This window comes from Marmota marmota, unplaced genomic scaffold (assembly GCF_001458135.2).
Source record: "Marmota marmota marmota unplaced genomic scaffold, marMar, whole genome shotgun sequence".
In the NCBI taxonomy this organism is placed as follows: Eukaryota; Metazoa; Chordata; class Mammalia; order Rodentia; family Sciuridae; genus Marmota; species Marmota marmota.
This window is the reverse complement of record NW_026000164.1, coordinates 12,053,658-12,071,790: the sequence shown is the minus strand read 5'-3', so window position 1 is coordinate 12,071,790 and position 18,133 is coordinate 12,053,658. Positions and strand designations below refer to the sequence as shown.

The window sequence follows — 18,133 nt, the reverse complement described above, 5'->3', positions numbered from 1 at the left end:
TGGTTCAGTGACATACTCCTATGATTCTAGCTACTAGGACGCTGAGGCAGGTGGATTGCAAGTTTAAGGCCTGTCAGTGCAACTTAGCAAGACCCTATCTCAAAATGAAACAAAAAGGGCTGGGGATATAGGTCAGTGGTAGAGTGCTTTCCTAGCATGTGGAGTGAGGTCTTGGGTTCAATCCTCATTACAGGAGGAAAACCAAAAAATTCAGTCCAGTTAAATCTGAGTATTTTATTTTGCTCAGTTTAAAATTTCTTTGGGCAAAATGTCATTTATTAAACTGCTGTACCATTTTATGAATTTAATTATACCACAGATCAAACCATTTCTCTCTACAAATGTAAATATATCCTATTATAAATGAGAAAAACTTAGGTGTTATCACCAAAGTCATTTTAATAGTATTCTATTAATAACAGCTTTTGAAATAGATATGTATTTCATTGATACAGCTTTTCTTCAAGAGAGGCAATTTTTTTGGTTTTTTGTTTTTCCAAAGTAATGTAGATATCACATGAGTGGGCCTGGCCATGTAACATTTATGGCCTCTTCCAGCCTTAAGATTCTGTTATTGTGCTGTAATAATTTGTTCCTTTTCACCTGTGTGTTTCTAACATTCATGCCTCTTCCCTAAAGTAAAGCTTTCCTTCCCCTGTCTTTTTCTCTCAGGCCTGGGTTGTCTTGGGGCCTTCGTTTTCCTTGCCTAAGGCTTTAACCTGTTAGAGACTTTCTCTATATTCCGTTGGCTCTCCGGGTCATTGGGTCCTACTCTTGCCCAGGTATCCCCTTTTTCTATCCTCTCCCAGCATTTGTAGGTAATTTAGCTAAGATTTAAATAATCAACATTTTCCCCATAAACAGTAAAACAATAGAATGTAGAAATAGAAACCATTGTTCCCAGTAGCAGACTAGGTTCCCAGTAACCTAGACTTTTGCTAGGTTAGGACCAAAACAGAAATACAGCTGAATTTTTCACTACCAATGTGCTGCATTCGTTTACATAGTGGGAATTAATTATCAAATACTGTGTCATTGGGGTTGGGGTTGTGGCTCAGTGGTAGAGCGCTTACCTAGCACATGTGAAGCACTGGGTTTGATCCTCAGCACCACATAAAAATAAATAAACAAAGGTATTGTGTCTGTCTCCAACTAAAAATTTTCTCAAAGGGATCAAAAGATGTGGTAGAAGGTGGGAATATTCTCATTCCTTTATAATCCTCCCAGCATCGGACATAATCAGCCACTATAGTGCTTTACACCATGTGAAATATTAAAGGTTATCTTTTGAGAGAGGTCATCCACATAAAAATTTTAAAGTCTTTTTTGTTCTGTTTCTCTTATTTGCTTTTTACAACATGCCAAACTATACCAGTTTAACATCTCTTTTTCTCAGATGGAGGCCAAAGTAAAGGGGACACTAAGTTACCACGGAAATCTCAGTGACTTCTCAGCAAGCAGAGAGATGAGACGTGTAGCTGGCTGACGGGATCTACCTGATGGGAAAGTCCTTATGTGGTCACAGGGCTGCTGTTTCTGTCGATGTTTACATTCTCGTCCCAAGCACTGTGGTGAGGAGGAAAAGGAAAGAAAACATTACTTGAGCAAAGCCAGGTGCAGGAGGAAGAAATGCTTTTGTGCAAAGTTAGTGACCTTTGGTCTCTGCTAAAGAAAGACAAAGTTACCATGTTACCTGACTTGAAAGAGACTCAGCTGTCAAACCCACAGAAGTACAAATTATTTTCCCCTGGGGGAGGAAGGAGGAAGTTGAGAGGATTTGGGTAAACACCATCCATCCTGGGGGTTGGCTCTGAACACTTGTAGACATAATTGAATAATAAAAGCAATAGATCTGGAATTAGGCTAGTTTGTCAGGAGTAATAATCATGCCTGTTTAAGTGGACATTTAGCAAATTTGCAACAAAATAATTAGGTGACCCTATGTCTGATATAAACACTAGCTGAAGAAATACTGTACCCTCAAAACATCCTGAGCAAACTTGAATCTTCTCCAGTATGTAGCAACTCCCCATGTAAATCAGTGGACTGAAGATGCTTCAGGAAAGTTATTGTAGCACAGTTATGTATATTACTAAATCATTTAGATTTTTAAAAGTCAAGAAATTGAGCCTGTTGCTCTTAACAGACAAAAACCTACATGTCCCCTTTTTTGTGAAAGGGTCAATTTCATCTTCCACTCAGAAGTAGGTACTTAACTCTTTTCTTCAGGTGATTTATGTATCTAGTTTTGACTGGTTCATTTTTATTTCTAGTCTTGATGTTAAAATGTGACTCAGTTTCACTTGAGTAATGGAAATCTTTATTATAGGGCTGCTGCTTTCCTCATCTTCATTCACCCTTGCAGGCCCTACCAACAAAAACTGTAAATTCCCCCAAGTTCACCTCACAACTTCCCTCTCTCTTCCTTCAGCTAGGGGTTCTTCAGGTGATTGTTGGCTGTTGATACAAACAGGTGGCAGTGAGTACTACCTGTGTTTTCTCACTGGTCATCCAAATAGCACATATATAGTTGTTTGGTTTTTTAATTTTTAGGGAGAGGAATTGCATTAGGCTCATTATGTACAAGGGAGTATCTTTTTTATAACAATCACAATGTGGTTTAACTCGCTTTATCCAATGTTGTGAAATTGTTTCAAGCATTTGGAGTTTTAAAGCTTTACTGATATTTCTCAGTGTTGATAGCAAGTAAGCCTACAAAGAAGACTACTTAGTTATTATAGCTTCTTTAACTAAGCAAATAGCATAGCTAACAAAGGATGTGAAGGGAACCATTTATAGTTCTCTTTGCATACATTTTATTTTGCCTCTTCATCATTCTGTTATCTCTTGAGTTTTAAACTTATAAGTATTTTCAAACTATACCCAAGAATGGTTAAGCTCTGCATGATGTAACCTTGGTCAGTTTATGGCAGACTAACCAAAAAATCAGCACTAGATTGGTGATAGCAAGCTTTCTTCCATATTTCCATTACCCTGTACCAGTAAGCTTATTCAAATAAGAGTATTAATGAGGCCCTTTTTTTCCTTTAGTAAACAGAAGTCCCAAATAGCCTACAGGACTATAAATAATCACAGATCTGTTCAGATCTACATGCCTATATTTTGACTTCAAAGTCACATTGGCTTGTTTTATAGCAAAAGGGTTAATAAATAACTGAAAACTTCAGTTCCGAGAACTTGTTACAGTAAGGAGAAATGATTATTTCAAAGGAATCATTGATATAATATTTCACCTCTTCAGAATTTAGTTTACCAATAAAACAAATGTGGATGAATCCTGGTAGATATTTTGGAGGGATACTGGGATGTTATAAAGAGGTTTGATTTGAATTCAGTAAGTTTGATTAAGATTTATTTGATTTTTTAATTAGGGAAGCTTACTAGACTCATGATTATTCCATTGTAACAGACCTCTTGCTTTTGCCTTTGCTCATATTCCTGGGTACGGTGATGAGTTTTCCTTCCAAAAGGGAGCTTTACTTTACTTTGTCTGCCAGGAAAGAAGTTAGAGAGTATATTAACCTTGCCTTCCTGCCAATAGCTGTATATGGCGTTCACATGTGTATGTGTGTGCACATATACACATGTATCTTCTTATGAATTGCTGGTATAAGTCAAAGAATAATAATTGTAATTTCTTAAATCCACCAATTCTGAATCATGCTATATGAAGATCCTTGAGGACTCTGCCTTCATTAGAAAACATCAGGATTAATTCTCTCCTGTGTCATTTTATGCTACCCAGTCAAATACCTGAAGGCCCTTGGCTCTGAGAATATGATATAGAGATTATGTTCTATTCTCTTCAGTCTTGAATCCTTGACAACTATATCAGATCTCCACCTCAGCAACCCCCTTCCCCGTTTTACTGATCAATTTTTATTCATTTCAATCAAGACCCCTCTTTTATGTTGTACAAATGGGTCAAAATCCTTGTCTTTCTCCATAAAGTATGATCAGAGATTTCTGCATGTAAATACAAACATTTCTTTTCTAGATCCTAACATTGAAAATGGTGTCCAAGCTTCATGGTCACCTGTCTTTACAGTTTTTATTACTAAAAAACAAACATATAAATTGGTTATTTTTTAACAGAGACTTGTGACTCATACTGTATTTTTGCACTTAAAATCAAATTATGTTATTTTTTAAAATGGTGAATGATTGGAAAGGTTATCTATAGAACAATGTGTATTTCTAAAGAGCATTAGCAACATCCACATGCAAAAGTAATCAGCACACTTAATTATATCCCACTCAGCGGGATTCTTGATTCAGGAAGATTAAGCTGTTTGTTTCCAACTGTCTTATGTTTGAAATTGCCTTCACTGATATATAAGCTGTTACTGTACATACTAGGTAATCCTCAGTATTCACAAGCAATAACGGTCAGCAGAGCTGTCCTCAGAGATAGCAGTGCTGGGCCTCAGTTGGAGACTGTTTGGGAGCAAAGTGTCAAGCTCATTCAGAGCCTCCAAAGTAAATGCAAGCAATAATTTCCATTATAAGTTAATTATAATTTTTTCTCATATGCTTCTGATATCAGAGGTTTAGAAATCATGATTTTAAAACATCCTGAAGAAAAGGTTTTGGGAAAAGAAGTGAGGTTGATCTGTAGCCACAAAGTCCTGATATCTTAAAGAAATCAAGAGGATTGTGCTAGTAAATTGTTGTATGCCCACCACCCCTTTGATGGATGTTGTTAGCCCAAATTACATTATTTTGTATCATAGACACTGAATCGGGTTTATTGGATTTCCGACATAAAGGGAAGAACTGGGCACAGAAAAGTTTTTTAATACTGTGGGTTTGACACCTGTTTGAAAACAACTTATTGGAACTGATTTTTAACCCAGGATATTTGTTTCCCAAAGCAGATCTAAATTGTTTACTACCCAGGGATGGAAAGGGCAGGCACCTCTAGTCTCTCTCCTCTGGTTGCCCTCTCCCATACTCCTTTCCACCTCTACTTGGTTTAAGACATTTTCTGAAATGAAAATTCTACTGTTATTCAAACTGCCATTGATATTGAGAACTCTGTGTCCTTTGGGATCACCTCTCAAACTCCAGTTATCTATCATATTTGCTGCTACCTTTGTAAAATGAACTTGTATTTGGATGACTTTAATTTACACTTCTTTATTTCTAGGAGTTTTGTCATATAATTTGACCCATGTGTAGAATTAGGATACTTTATTTTAGGAGTATACCATAAAAAAGCACACTGGTCCCTATATTGTTTTTATCATTTTGTTTTGAATTTGCTTGCTTCATTTGTTGGCTTTTGTTGTTTTTCAAGTTGAAAATAGAAGAATGAGAAAAATCTTATAATCAGGCCAAACTTGAGAACTTTCCCTGTGCTTCAGCACTATGATTTCTGCTGACCTAATGTTCTCAGAAGGGGCACTTTTACTTTCTATTTTGCATGTATGATTGTTTTTTTTGTTGTTTTTGCTTTGTGTGGGGTGCTTTCAGTTTTGTAAAAATGAAGCAGAAGAAAAGTGCAGTAGTAGATAAATGACTGATCACAAACATGTTATGCAATTTTATTTTATAAAATTTTAAGGGAAAAGTTTAACTCTTTGTAAATAATTTCTTAGCTCTGATAAATGCTTATATTACTCCTCTAAAACATGCTCAATTCAGGCCTTTGTCTTTGTTAAGTGCCTTTTTTTTTTTTTCCTTTATTTTTTTCCCCTCTTTCGAAAGTGTTCTCAGATCTCCTAAAGTGCAGACTGATAAATCAGGGGGATTCAGGAGGAAGAATGTCAAACTTGCCAATGTCACGTCATGCTGTAATGTTCTTCCTTTTCTTTATGTGTATATGGCTATATTGAAAGATACGTATAGACTTACAGATAAAACTAGTGGCTGCTGTATCATTGCATCCTCTCTGAACACTCCCCTTTCAACATTTGCAAAACTTCTGCCTTGTTTATTCTGTTGCTTTTAGTCAAGTTGATTAAATAGGTGGATTGGGAAATTGTCTTTTCACAAAATGCTATCTTTCCCCTTTAAATATCTGTTTGTAGATGTAACAGATATATATACATATATATATAAATATATAGTTTTACGAGTAAAATAAATTTAGCAGATTCGTTGACTATTCCTGGATATAACCTACTGCTCCATGCATTCAAACTTGGCATACGTAATATAGGAGAAAGCATTGGACCAACAAGAGTCTCTTGTGGATTGAATTGATTAAGTGCACTGTGGCAGGCAAGACTCAAAACTTGTAGGGCTAGAGTTGGAACCGTGTGATGCTATCTGAATACATTTTGAAGGAAGTTTGCAACTGTGTCAACATTAAAAATGTATCATTTTCTTCTGGAGAAATGATTTTTTAAGAAATCATAGCTACATATTTATTATAACATTAATAAACATAGAAGTAGAACAACTTCAGATACTGAAGACGACACTCATATAATCTATAGCATTCTTGAGAGCTCTTCAGCCTTTATTTTTTTAGTCAGATAACTACATTTGGTTCTGATTTTTCTGGTTGTTTAGATTTCTCCCTTGAGCAAAATACTATAATTTTTCAGTATCTTAAGGTTTGTCTGTTTCTTGTGAAAAATATATAAATGTGACATGTTAAGGGAGACTAAATTGAACCAATCCTCAAAAACAATACAGTATATCTAATAAGTGCCCCCTTTTAAGTAAAATTTTATTTGAGGAAAAGAGACTGGTGGCTAAAAGGAGAAAGCAGAGACTCCTAGTAGCAAAACTTTGTCAGGCAGCCAGAGTTCAGTAGTGTGTGTTAATTTCTAAATTACTGTGTCTACGGGGACATCATTTAACTAACCTTTGTGCCTCAGATTACCCATGAGACAATTGGGTATAAATATTCACCTACCTCCCAGGGATATCAGAGACTTTACTATTTCAAAAATATTTTGAGTTTTTCTAAAATGTCCTATATAATTAAAAATACTATTACATCCTGCAGAGGCTAAAAAATGATTTCCTTGTATGGATATAAAGAGTACCCCACAATTTTTAAGTTTTAAAAAATATCACTGAAACTCTAATTTAGATACGTATTTGTTATTCAAACATAGTATATAGGAAAAAAATGGTTAGCTTCAGATTAACAAAGCTGGGGGATGACACTAAGTTTCTTAAATATAAGGGGTGTTTTGTTTTTAGCTTTTTATGGGGTTACTGCTTATATGATTTTTGCAAAGGTCTTTGTGGAGCTAAAGTTGTTTGGATGATTGATTATTGGAATTGATAAATTATTCTGAAAGTTTTATCTGCCTCACTTTTTCATCTTCTCAATCTAATTTTCTTATATTACTTGTTTGGTGATGGATAACCAAGTTTTAACTGTCTAAGAATGAAGGGGAGCCTCCTTATGCTTGTAAATCAGACACCGCATGCAATTCCTGTAACTGTAGATTTATCCAGCTCTGCACTGAAGGAGCAAGCACTACACATAGCCAGCTGCATACACTTTTAGCCAGTTCTACCTTTATGTTTCAGGCTTCTCCAGCCTACACAAGAGTTGGAGCTATCAGCTGCTCAGGTTGTAGGAAAATGGGACAGGGAAGGCGGGATTCGTTTCACAGCTGGGCCAGGGGTGGGGATGGTCAGGAGAGAAGGAAACATGGTTTCGCCAGCTCCCGGTAGGAAATGAAGATCAATTCATCCCACTTTCCATCCCTATGTACTAGTAATACATAGAATTTTCCTTTTGTCACTTAAAACAACAGGAAAAAAATGGATGCTGCAATTTTAGTTAGGGCTAAATGTTAGGATGTGTGTGTGAGTTTAAAGTGTAGCATATATTCAGGGTCAGGAAAGAGAATGCAGGGGTTTGAGGAACAGTTCCAGCTCAAGTGAGTTAGGAGAAAGCACCAGGCCCAAGCAGACAAAGCATCTGGTTAATTCCAGAATTGGTTAAGACCCAGTTAATCTCTAGTGATATGGTTTGGTTTGGTCTGGTTTTAAATCACCTTTTTGACTTTTTGTTGCTTTTTCCAGATAAGGCCTTAGTTCGTAGCCTCTAAATATCAACTATGCAGATAACCCTACTTTTTATTTAACACATTTCCCTATTTTGCCATTCTTCAGATAACAAATGTTAAGACTTCTACCCAAAGAACTAAGACAAAAGGGTTTTGTTGAATGTGTGTTTGTTCCTCCAGGGAAAACTAACAGAAGTATAAAATAGACATAGTTTATGTGTTTATCCTAAAATGTGAACTTAAAATTCAAAGGCTAACTGCAGACCCTTTCACTAGTGTGGAACTGCAGTTAGTGTTGTGGAATGTCTGGTTTGTTAGGATGAAATCGTCCAAGTGTTCCATTCTGGAGTTTAGGATTCTGTGACACAGTGTTCAGATTTATAGAGCTGAACAGGTGGTCAGACTCAAATTAAAAATAGCTTTGAATAGTAATGTTGAATTATTCTTTCTTCATTTCCTTAGTCTTTGTTCTTCTTTCCTTTGCTGTGAGCTCTTAAGTTAACCATGTCATCAACCAGTATCTCTACCCCCAATAAAAGTGGCATATTGTTTAGGGTCTGGAGAGGAAAGGTCAAACTGTCTTCACATCCTCTTCTCACTCACTGTGGTGCTGTTTCCAATGACCCCACTGAGCTCTAAAGCCTACAATTTGAGAAACTATTGACATCCCAGCAGAGGATGCAGGCAGAGACTGCCTTAGGAGTGGCATTTCCCTCATATACTCCCTAAGTACCATTTGCTTGAAACTCGCTATTTGTGCGTTTTGTATATTTCTTCATACTGTAGTATTTCTACTTCTCAGTCTTTTCTCCAAATTTCCATTTTATAGTCAGTTAGTACTTAAACTGTGGACACTTTTTCAAACTGTTATCCAGACAGGTCAAGAACGCTCTTTGAAATCTCTGTCATATAATTAAAGATCTTTGTGTCCAGGACTTGATGACTGGAATTTTTTTCTCCTTTGGATTATTGAAAAAAATAGATTGCATAGGCTGGAGTTATAACTCAGTGGTATAGTGCATGCTTAGCATGCGCAAGACTGAGTTGGATCCCCAGCACCCCACACACACACACACACACACACACACACACAAAAATGTTACTATATAATGTGGTAATAGCATATTTTGTGGCTTCCTCCTAATAGCTTTCACAGTTATTGCAGACCTGTTTCAGGGGCTCTTGTTTCTCTGACAGTCTTCATACTTCCCTTAGCACAAATCTACTTTGCAAAATCTGAGTCAAGCAGGCTTTATTGAATCCTTAGTACCAATTTTATGTTCCTCAGAAAACTTTGTATACAGTATTTGCTCCCATTTGCTATTAGTAATAGAATTCTATCTTAAATCTGGCTTTTAGATATTTTATAATAGAGCACTAGTAGAAGCCTGATTGAAATACAGTTGATTATTACTCACAATGACTTGAAATTACTTCTATTTACAGAGCACATTTAGCAGTTAGCAGCAACCAAGACTGGTTGGTTGACATGTTTTTCTGACAACCTGCCCTTAAATCATCGGACCTTAGCTATCCTGTGTTTTCTGTGCTTACAGTCATAAACTTTCCTCCTTTTTTTGCTGATCTCTGCTGTTTTTAGGAGTAGTGTGCCCTCTGTCTGAAAAATTGGGTTTTCTTTCCCTTACCTGCAAAATTACCAAGGATTTCCTCAATTTTGCCTAGCAGCATTAAAAGGAAAAGAGTTATTGTCAGTTGACAAAGACGTTGCTGTTTTATATAATTAGTTGGAAAGTTTGGCCAACTTTGGTCGGGTTTTTGTTTGTTTTGTTTCGTTTTTGTTTTATCTTGGCTATGCCTACATAATGAATTACATACACCTTCTGACACCTTCAGATAATCAGGGGGCCTTCTACCAGTGCAGGTTGATTCTTACCCTACAAATGATTGCCTCTGATCCATGGCTAGCCTCCAGAGAAGAGATCCAAGCTTTGAACTGTTCATTTATCAACTGCCATTGAAAAATTATTTTATGAAGTATCAGAAATAGAAAATTGTTCTTTGAAGAAAGCCTGTAAATCTGAGGCTCGCCCATGTCTCTTGCTAAGCACTGTCAAACTTTAAAGAAGAGGAAAATAAATCTCTGGCTGGTTGAAAATTTTTATGCCCCAAATAATATATTAAAGTCTACTAAGGTAACTAAGTAATGAGTGTTTTCTCTCTTTAATTATGAACAAGAAGATTTATTTGAGGTTGTAAAAATTATTATGGAACTGCAGGCCTATTTGTTATTTGCTATTGATTCGAAATCATGAGTCTGATTTTTAGTCTGAGTAAGCACATATTTCCAATCCTTACCTTATGAATTTTGATAAGGGAAAAACTTGTTTGCAGCAGAAGGAAAAACAGAACTTTAAATATCCACTCTACAGAGGGGCTTCCCTCCAATTAAACAGTCCCTCTTCTTTAGCCACCTTCACACTTAACAGATGCCACCATGTTTTAGAAGCAGTCACAAGAGCCCAAGGAGTAGACAGACGGTCCTCTAGGTGAAGGGCACGACTTTCTGTGTTGCACCTGCTGGTAGGGAGGCACATTTTTGCTAACTTGAAGGGATAATGCTGTATTTCAAATAAGTGTGTGACTTAATATTTTGGGATTTTTTTTTTCCTCCTTTAAAAACTGGACCTGAACACAAGCTTTGAGTTGATATTTGTAATAATCTCAGGACCTGAAAGATTGTAGCATTTAGTGTGTCTTAAAAATTATGTACTGTACCAGCCATGGATTTTTGTAAATATACCTGTCTCCCTTTTTTGTATTATTTTAGTAAAAAAAATAATAATAAATTTAAATAAAAGGGGTGGTGATGACACATGAGTGGGTGTGGGTATGTGTGTGCGTGTGTGTCTGTATAAGGCTCTTTTGAGATGAACTGGTGCTTGTTTAATTTCTGGCTCAGCTCGGAGCAGGAATATGGACAAACTGCTGCTACTGACCCTGCACTGAGCCGAGGTATTTCCATTCTGTCTTTGCCAGTGGTTGATTAAATGCTAGCTACCAGGAAATGATTTAGGGTTAAATTGTTGTCCCCACTGCCACCTTGCCTTTGCATTCTCAGTTCTACCCTTTGAACGTTCATGGTGAAGCCTTCCAGACTTTGCTGCTCTCTACTCTTAGGGAGCTCTTGCCACGCTTTCCTAAGAAAAAAGAAGAGCAGGTAAATTTCTTTAACTAAAACAATTCACACATTTCATAAAACCCTGATGAATTTTGGATCTGCAAAAGAGCATAAACATTCCTAAATATGGATCTGTGAATTTAGTAAATCACCCCATGGATATACTCCTCAGTGCAGGGACTTTTGTTTATTTTTCTTTTCTTTTTTTTTTTTGCAACAGCCTTGCTCATATTCCAGGTGTAGCTGGCAAACCCCTGTTTTGAAGCAAGAGCCTTATTTGATTTAGTGTAGACTTTTCCTGTCTATCCTTTGTGACAGGGCCTTTTACATGAGTGTGGGTTTTTTTTTTTTTTTCTTTTTGTATGTGTTACGTGTTTGTTGTATTAAATAAAAAGGAATGTACATATTATTCTCGTGTCTGTTGTGTTATTGGTTAATTTGGATTTTGATACTACATTCTTTCAGTAGTGGTTGAACGTTGTCTGTATCACACTGTGCAGGGCACTCTGGGGTACAGAAGTGAAGGACATGGTCCCCATTCTCAGTATAGTCACAGTTTTCAATCACTTGACAAACTAAAAGTTAATCCAAATGTGTCCACAATTGTGCGCCACATGACATTTGAGTTCCAGGCAAGGGAGAAGTCGCAGTGTGGTAGACGGTGCTGGAGGAAGGTCTCCAAGTGGGTGGGGTTTGTCGGCGTCGGGAAGAAGCAGGGAGATCCATACGTGTGAATGAGAAGGGGAGGGTGATAGTGGAGTGGGAGTCCTTGAATGCAGGTTCTCTGGGGGCATTCCTTTGGGTAATAGGGTGTGTACATGTGAGTTGATGCTACCAGGGTCAGGGTTTGAAATGTTCTTAAGGGAAATATCCAAGGAGTAATAATCTCTTAAAACCTTATTTGTATAGGACTTCTAAGAAAAGTGTCATTAAGATAAAAGAATAGGGGAAGAATTCAATCTTAGAAGTCTAGGTAGGACTGGGTACAGTGGCACACCCTTGTAATCCCAACTGTTCGGGAGGCTGAGGCAGGAGGATGGCAAGTTTGAGGCCAGTCTTGGCAACTTAAACCCTGGCTCAAAAGCACAGCACCCTTGGGTTCAATCCCCAGTGCTGAAGGGAAAAAAAAAATAGCTATGTACAATGTCTCACACATAGCATTGAATAAATGTTAGATTTACTATCATGTATACTAATTTTGTTTATTATGTACTGTATGTGGAAAAATATATTTTTTAAAGAATAAGTGTGGTCCGTGGAGTTGAGGGTTTCAGGCTCAGCTATCAGTTTAGAGAATCAAGTAAGTAAATAGATAAAACTAGTTCTCTATGGTTGAATTGAATGAAGGCCAGGCACACAGAAAGTATGGCCACTCAGTGGAGTGTAAAAGAATGCTTACAGGGACTGAGGTTGTGGCTCAGTGGAAAAAGCGCTTGCCTAGCATGTGTGAGGCACTGGGTTTGATTCTCAGCACCGCATATAAATAAATAAATAAAGGTCCATCAACAACTAATAATTTAAAAAAAAGAATGCTTACAGAAGGAAGCACATTTTACTCTTCTCCAGAGGCACAAAATCATCTCAGATTGGAGTTTGGCAAAGGAGCAGGTGGCCAATTAAAAGGGCACGTGGAGCAGCAACTCTAGGTGGAGGTAGAAGCTAGATTAACAGATTGATGATGAAGGCTCTTGTCCTTACAGACTTATTCTAGAGGAAAATGACTTGTCAGAGGTTCGTGAACATCACAGTGCTGCTCATAATAGTCAAAGTCAGGAACAACCTATATGCCACAGTAGAGAAGATCAATTACACAAATAAAAATAACACAAATTCAAAAGAAATAACCAAGGTATCCCTATGCAGTTAAGTATAAATATGTATGTGCAGAAAAATACATAGCTGAACAGACACACTATAAATATATAGAGTGGCTAGCAGGGCATGGTTGTGGATGCTTTGTAATCCCAGCAGCTAGGGAGGCTGAGGCAGGAGGATCATGAGTTCAAAGCCAGCCTCAGCTAATTAGTGAGGCGCTAAGCAACTTAGTGAGACCCTGTCTCTAAATAAAATACAAAATAGGGCTCAGTGGTTGAGTGCCCCTGAGTTCAATCCCCGGTACAATCAAAAAAAGAAGAAAAAAAAGTGGTGGTGTGAGTGCTTAATTTTCCATTTACTTGGATGTTTTCAATGAACATGGATAACTTAAGTAAGCTGGGGTTTTTTAGTTTGTTTTTCTTTAAGAAACAAATATATGGCTGGGTGTGGCGATTCACACCTGTAATCCCAGCAACTCTAGAGACTGAGGCAGGAGGATCTCAAGATCAAAGCCAGCCTCAGCAACTTAGCAAGAACCTCAGCAAATTAGCAAGACCCTGTCTCAAAATTAAGAAATAAAAAGGGCTGGGGATGTGGCTCAGTGGTTAAGTGCCCCTGGGTTCAATCTCTGGTACCAAAATAAATAAATAAACAGATAAATGAACTTGTTTGAAGAGAAAGAAAGAAATGGGAAGGAGTTCTTCCTGTTTCATTACCAGAAGAAGGGAAAAGATAAGAGTATATTTCTTCCACTCATATACTTCTAGATCTCAAAAATGGATCTGGCTTGGAGGAAAGACACAATGGATAGTTTGATTTAAAATAAAACAATGTTTTTAAAGAGATTATCCTTGCACTTGGTGAAAAAGAACAGTACCAAGTTCGTACATGGATGACCAGTGAGTGCAAAGCCAATCTCCTCCCTTCCCTTAAATCCCCATTTTCCTTCCCCAGAGCAACTGCTGCCACCAGTTTCTCCAGGTATGAGCAGAAGTATGGATCTGACTTTTGGTCCTGAATTTAGCACACATACCCACTGTACTGTAGCTTTTTTTTCTATTATATTGGAAATTATTCCACATCAGTACATAGCAGTCTACCTTACTCTTTTTAAGTTGCATAGAAATCCAGAGTTGTGACACTTGTACAGATGGTATTCAGGTAAAACTCACAGTATCTTTTATATATCTGCAGTCTGTATGTTTAGCAAATGGACCATCAGAAGTTTATTTTGGGATGGACAATAAATAATCTCATACTCTAGATCTGAAAGTCGGTGTCTGAAACTACACATAGAGCCTTGAGAAATGAGAAAATAAATCTTTTCTTTAAAAGAACTTTGAAAATTAGAAATGGAAGCAGAAGAGCAAATTCTGGGTGCACCAAGGATTTTGGGTCATGTTGTGAGATCATGTTGTACTTTTCAAAGGACAATGACAGCCTTGTGTGTAGGTATACTCTGACATGTGATGGAGTGTCCTTACCTCAGAATTGGCTGTGTCTCATTAACATGTACCTTCAGGGGCTGGGGATGTGGCTCAAGTGGTAGCGTGCTCGCCTGGCATGCGTGCGGCCCAGGTTTGATCCTCAGCACGACATACAACTAAGATGTTGTGTCCGCCGAAAACTAAAAAATAAATATTAAAATTCTCTCTCTCTCTCTCTCTCTCTTAAAAAAATGTGACTTGTTTTTCTGTCTTGTTGTATATTTACCTCTTCTGTGTCTCTGTGTATGTCCCTTCACCATTTCCCCACTCTCTCTTTTCGAGTAGGATGACATAATGTGAAGCAGGAGAAGTTGGTGTTAGACAGACTTAGGCTTACCTGCCTCTGTACACCGCTGTGCCACTGTAGATGTGATCCTGAGCTCCTTTGGTGTATTTTCCTCATCCACAGGGTGATGGAGACCCGGCAGGTGTGATTGAATCAGAAATCTGGAAAGCACCCAGCATGGTTCCTAGCACATACAAAGAGCCAGGGGAGGCACTGGGATTGTCTTTTTGCTTTTTCAGTTAATGCTTCCTTTTGCTCTCTTATTTTTCCAAAATACAGATGTAAAGCCTTGGTGTTTTTGTAAAAATACAGTATAGTTACTGTTTAACATACAGGCAAAGGTAAAAGCCAGTTAAATTCTTTCATTCCAGGCATCAGAAACCCCTGGTTTAAAAAAAGTAAGGGGAAGCTGGGCCAGATGGCGTGTGCCTGTAATTCTGGCAGCTCAGGAGGCTGAGGCAGGAGGATCACAAGTTCAAAGCCAACCTCAGCAGCTTAGTGAGGCCCAAGCAACTCAGTGAGACCCTGTCTCAAAATTTTAAAAAAGCGGGTGCTGGGGATATGGCTCAGTGGCAAAGCGCCCTGGTTCACCCCCAGAACCAAAAAAAAAAAAAAAAAGAAGTAGAGGGAGGGCTGGGGTTATGGCTTAGTGCTAGAGCACTTGCCTTGCACGCATGAGGCACTGGGTTTGATCCTCAGCACCACATAAAAATAAAGATAGTTGTGTCCATCTACAACTAAATATTTGAAAAAAAATAAAGGGAGGGGCTAGAGTTGTGGCTTAGTGGTAGAGCACTTGCCTAGCACATGTGAAGCACTGGGCTTGATTCTTAGCACTACATAAAAATAAATAAAGTTAATAACTAAAAATTTTTTTAAAAATGGGGCTGGGGCTCAGTTGTAGAGCATGGGCCAAGCAGATTCCATCCCCAGCATTGCCAAAAAAAAGTAAATGATATCTTGACTCATATAACTGAGTAACCTTAAGAGTTAACCCTGGTATAGGTGAAAGCTTTATCCAGTGATTCCATGTCACTGAGATCCAGCTCTCTGTCCCCATCTGCCAAAATATCAGGCAGACTCCACAGGTGACCCCCTGATGGCCTTAGGTTCTCCATCACAGGCAAATGGCCTCTGCAGTTACAAACTATATGTAAGGATGTATTGTACCTGATTGTCACTTTATTGTACCTCAGAAGCAAAGCAATGCAGGAATTCTATGCCTTGTGTGGTGCAGTGGTGCACGCCTGTATTCCTCGTAACAGGAGGATGAGGTAGGAAGACCCCCAAGTTGGAGGCCAGCCTCAGAAACTTGGTAATAAATAAATAAAGGTTTAGTGATGTAGCTCAGTGGTAAAGGCCCCTGGGTGTAATCCTCAGTATACCAAAAAAAAAAAAAAGTTTTTAAATAAAAAATCATATGACCTGATTCACACACAGAACATTGTCAGTACAAAAACTCCTTCCCTCAAGTTGTATTAGGCTTCCCCCTCCTTCCTTTAGTCCCCACACTGCTCTATCCCATAGGCACCCACTCTTACCTTTTTTGGGGGGAGAGGTGCTGTGGATTGACCCCTGGGATACTCTACTACTGAGTTACATCCCCAGCACCCCTCTTTTTTTTTTGGTCCTAGGGATTGAACCCAGGGGTCCTTATCTACAGAGCCACATCTCCAGCTCTTTTTATATTTTATTTTGACATAGGGTCTTGCTAAATTGCTGAGGTTGGCTTCAAACTTGGGATCCTCCTGCCTCAGCCTCTCAAGTGGCTATACAGGCGTGCGCCACCATACCTAGTGACCCTTTTTTATTTTTTTGAGATAGGGTTGCTCTAAATTGTGGAGGCTGACTTTGAATTTATAATCTTTTGCCTTAGCTTTCCAGATTGCTGGGATTACAGGTATGTACCACCGTGTCTGGCACTCTTAACTTTCTTGATATGTGACTCCTGTTATGTATATATCCTTTCAAATTAAGCAGTGTTATTTGGTGTATGTAAAAGTTTATACAATGACACCGCTGTAACTTTCATGCTTTCCTACTTTTTTCACTGTCTTGGATTCTTCCATGTTGATACATGTACGTCTTGAGTGTTGCTGCTTCTTGCCACATAGTGTTTCCTGGTGCGCGTCTACCACATTTTAAATTCCTGTTCCCCTGGGAGTGGACAGCTAGGTTGTCTTCAATTCCTTATTATCATAAACAAGGATGTAACTAGTCTTCCTTCCTATGAATTGCTTATTTGTTTCCTTTGCTATTATTCAATTGCATTTTTCATCTTTTTCTTGTAAATATTAATCTCTTGTCAACTTTAGATGTGTCAAATACTTTAGTCTATTAACCTTTTAACTCTGTCTGTGACATCCTTGATTGAACAGAAATCCTCTTTCTTAATAGTCAGATTGATCATATTTTGTCTTATGTTTGTGTTTTGGGGGGTTGTTAATAAAATATTCCCCTACTCCTGGGCCCCAGATTTCCTCTTGTTTTCTTCTCTTAGCTTTATAGTTGATCTTTCAACTTTTCACTTCTAATCCATCTGTTGTCCACATTGCTATATTGTATAATGGAAAAGTACAGCTTTATTTTTATTCTTTTACTCAGACAATTCCCCAACACCATCTAGTAAATTCTCTCCCATAAATTTGTGAATTGTTGTATCGTTTTTGTCACATGTCAGAAGTTTTTTTTGTTGTTGTTGTTGTTGTTATTGTTTGATTTGGGGGTACCAGATATTGAGACTAAGGCCCTTAACCACTGAGCAACATCCCCATCCCTTTTTGCTTTTGAGACAGGGTCTCGCTAAGTTGCTTAGGGCCTTGCTAAGCTGCTGAAGCTGGCTTTGAACTTGCCATCCTCCTGCTTTGGCCCTCTCCTCCTACCAGCTGCTGGGATTACAGGGTACCACCTCCCGCTACGTGGCCAGTTCTTAGATACAAATTGTCTGTTTCTGAGGTCTGTTCTGTTCTGTTGTCCTTGTCATTTCTGCATCAGTATCACACCCTGTCATTACTGTGGATATACAATATGCCTTAATATTTGGAAAAGAGAGTCTCCCTCTTTTATTTTTTTGTACCAGGGATTGAATTTAGGGGCACTTGACCACTTAAGTCACATCCCAAGCCCATTTTTTGTATTTTATTTAGAGAGAGGGTTTCACTGAGTTGCTTAGCACCTCACCTTTGCTGAGGCTGGCTTTGAACTCACAATCTTCCTGTCTTAGCCTCCTGAGCCACAGGGATTAGGCGTGCACCACCACACACGGCAAGAGAGCTCCCTCTTTGACATTCTCTGAGGACTCAGACAATTGTGAATTTTTATTCTCCTATACAGATTGTAGAATAAAAATTTTAAGTTCATTTTAAAAATCCAGTTGAAACCAGGTTTGGTGGTGCACACCTAT

The 18,133-nt window shown here is 38.1% G+C and overlaps 1 protein-coding gene across 5 annotated transcripts in view; it reads left to right on the top strand.

Annotated features, from left to right (window-relative positions):
- Positions 1-10,836, top strand: part of Ubn2 (ubinuclein 2) — a 79,914-nt gene extending 69,078 nt beyond the window's left edge. For all 5 annotated transcript variants that reach the window (XM_048786853.1, XM_048786851.1, XM_015493782.2 and 2 more), the window contains one exon: positions 1,397-10,836. In XM_048786853.1, the coding sequence (XP_048642810.1) occupies positions 1,397-1,446 (50 nt within the window). In that variant the 3' untranslated portion in view covers positions 1,447-10,836. The remainder of the gene's footprint in view (positions 1-1,396) is intronic.
- Positions 10,837-18,133: the final 7,297 nt, after the last annotated feature.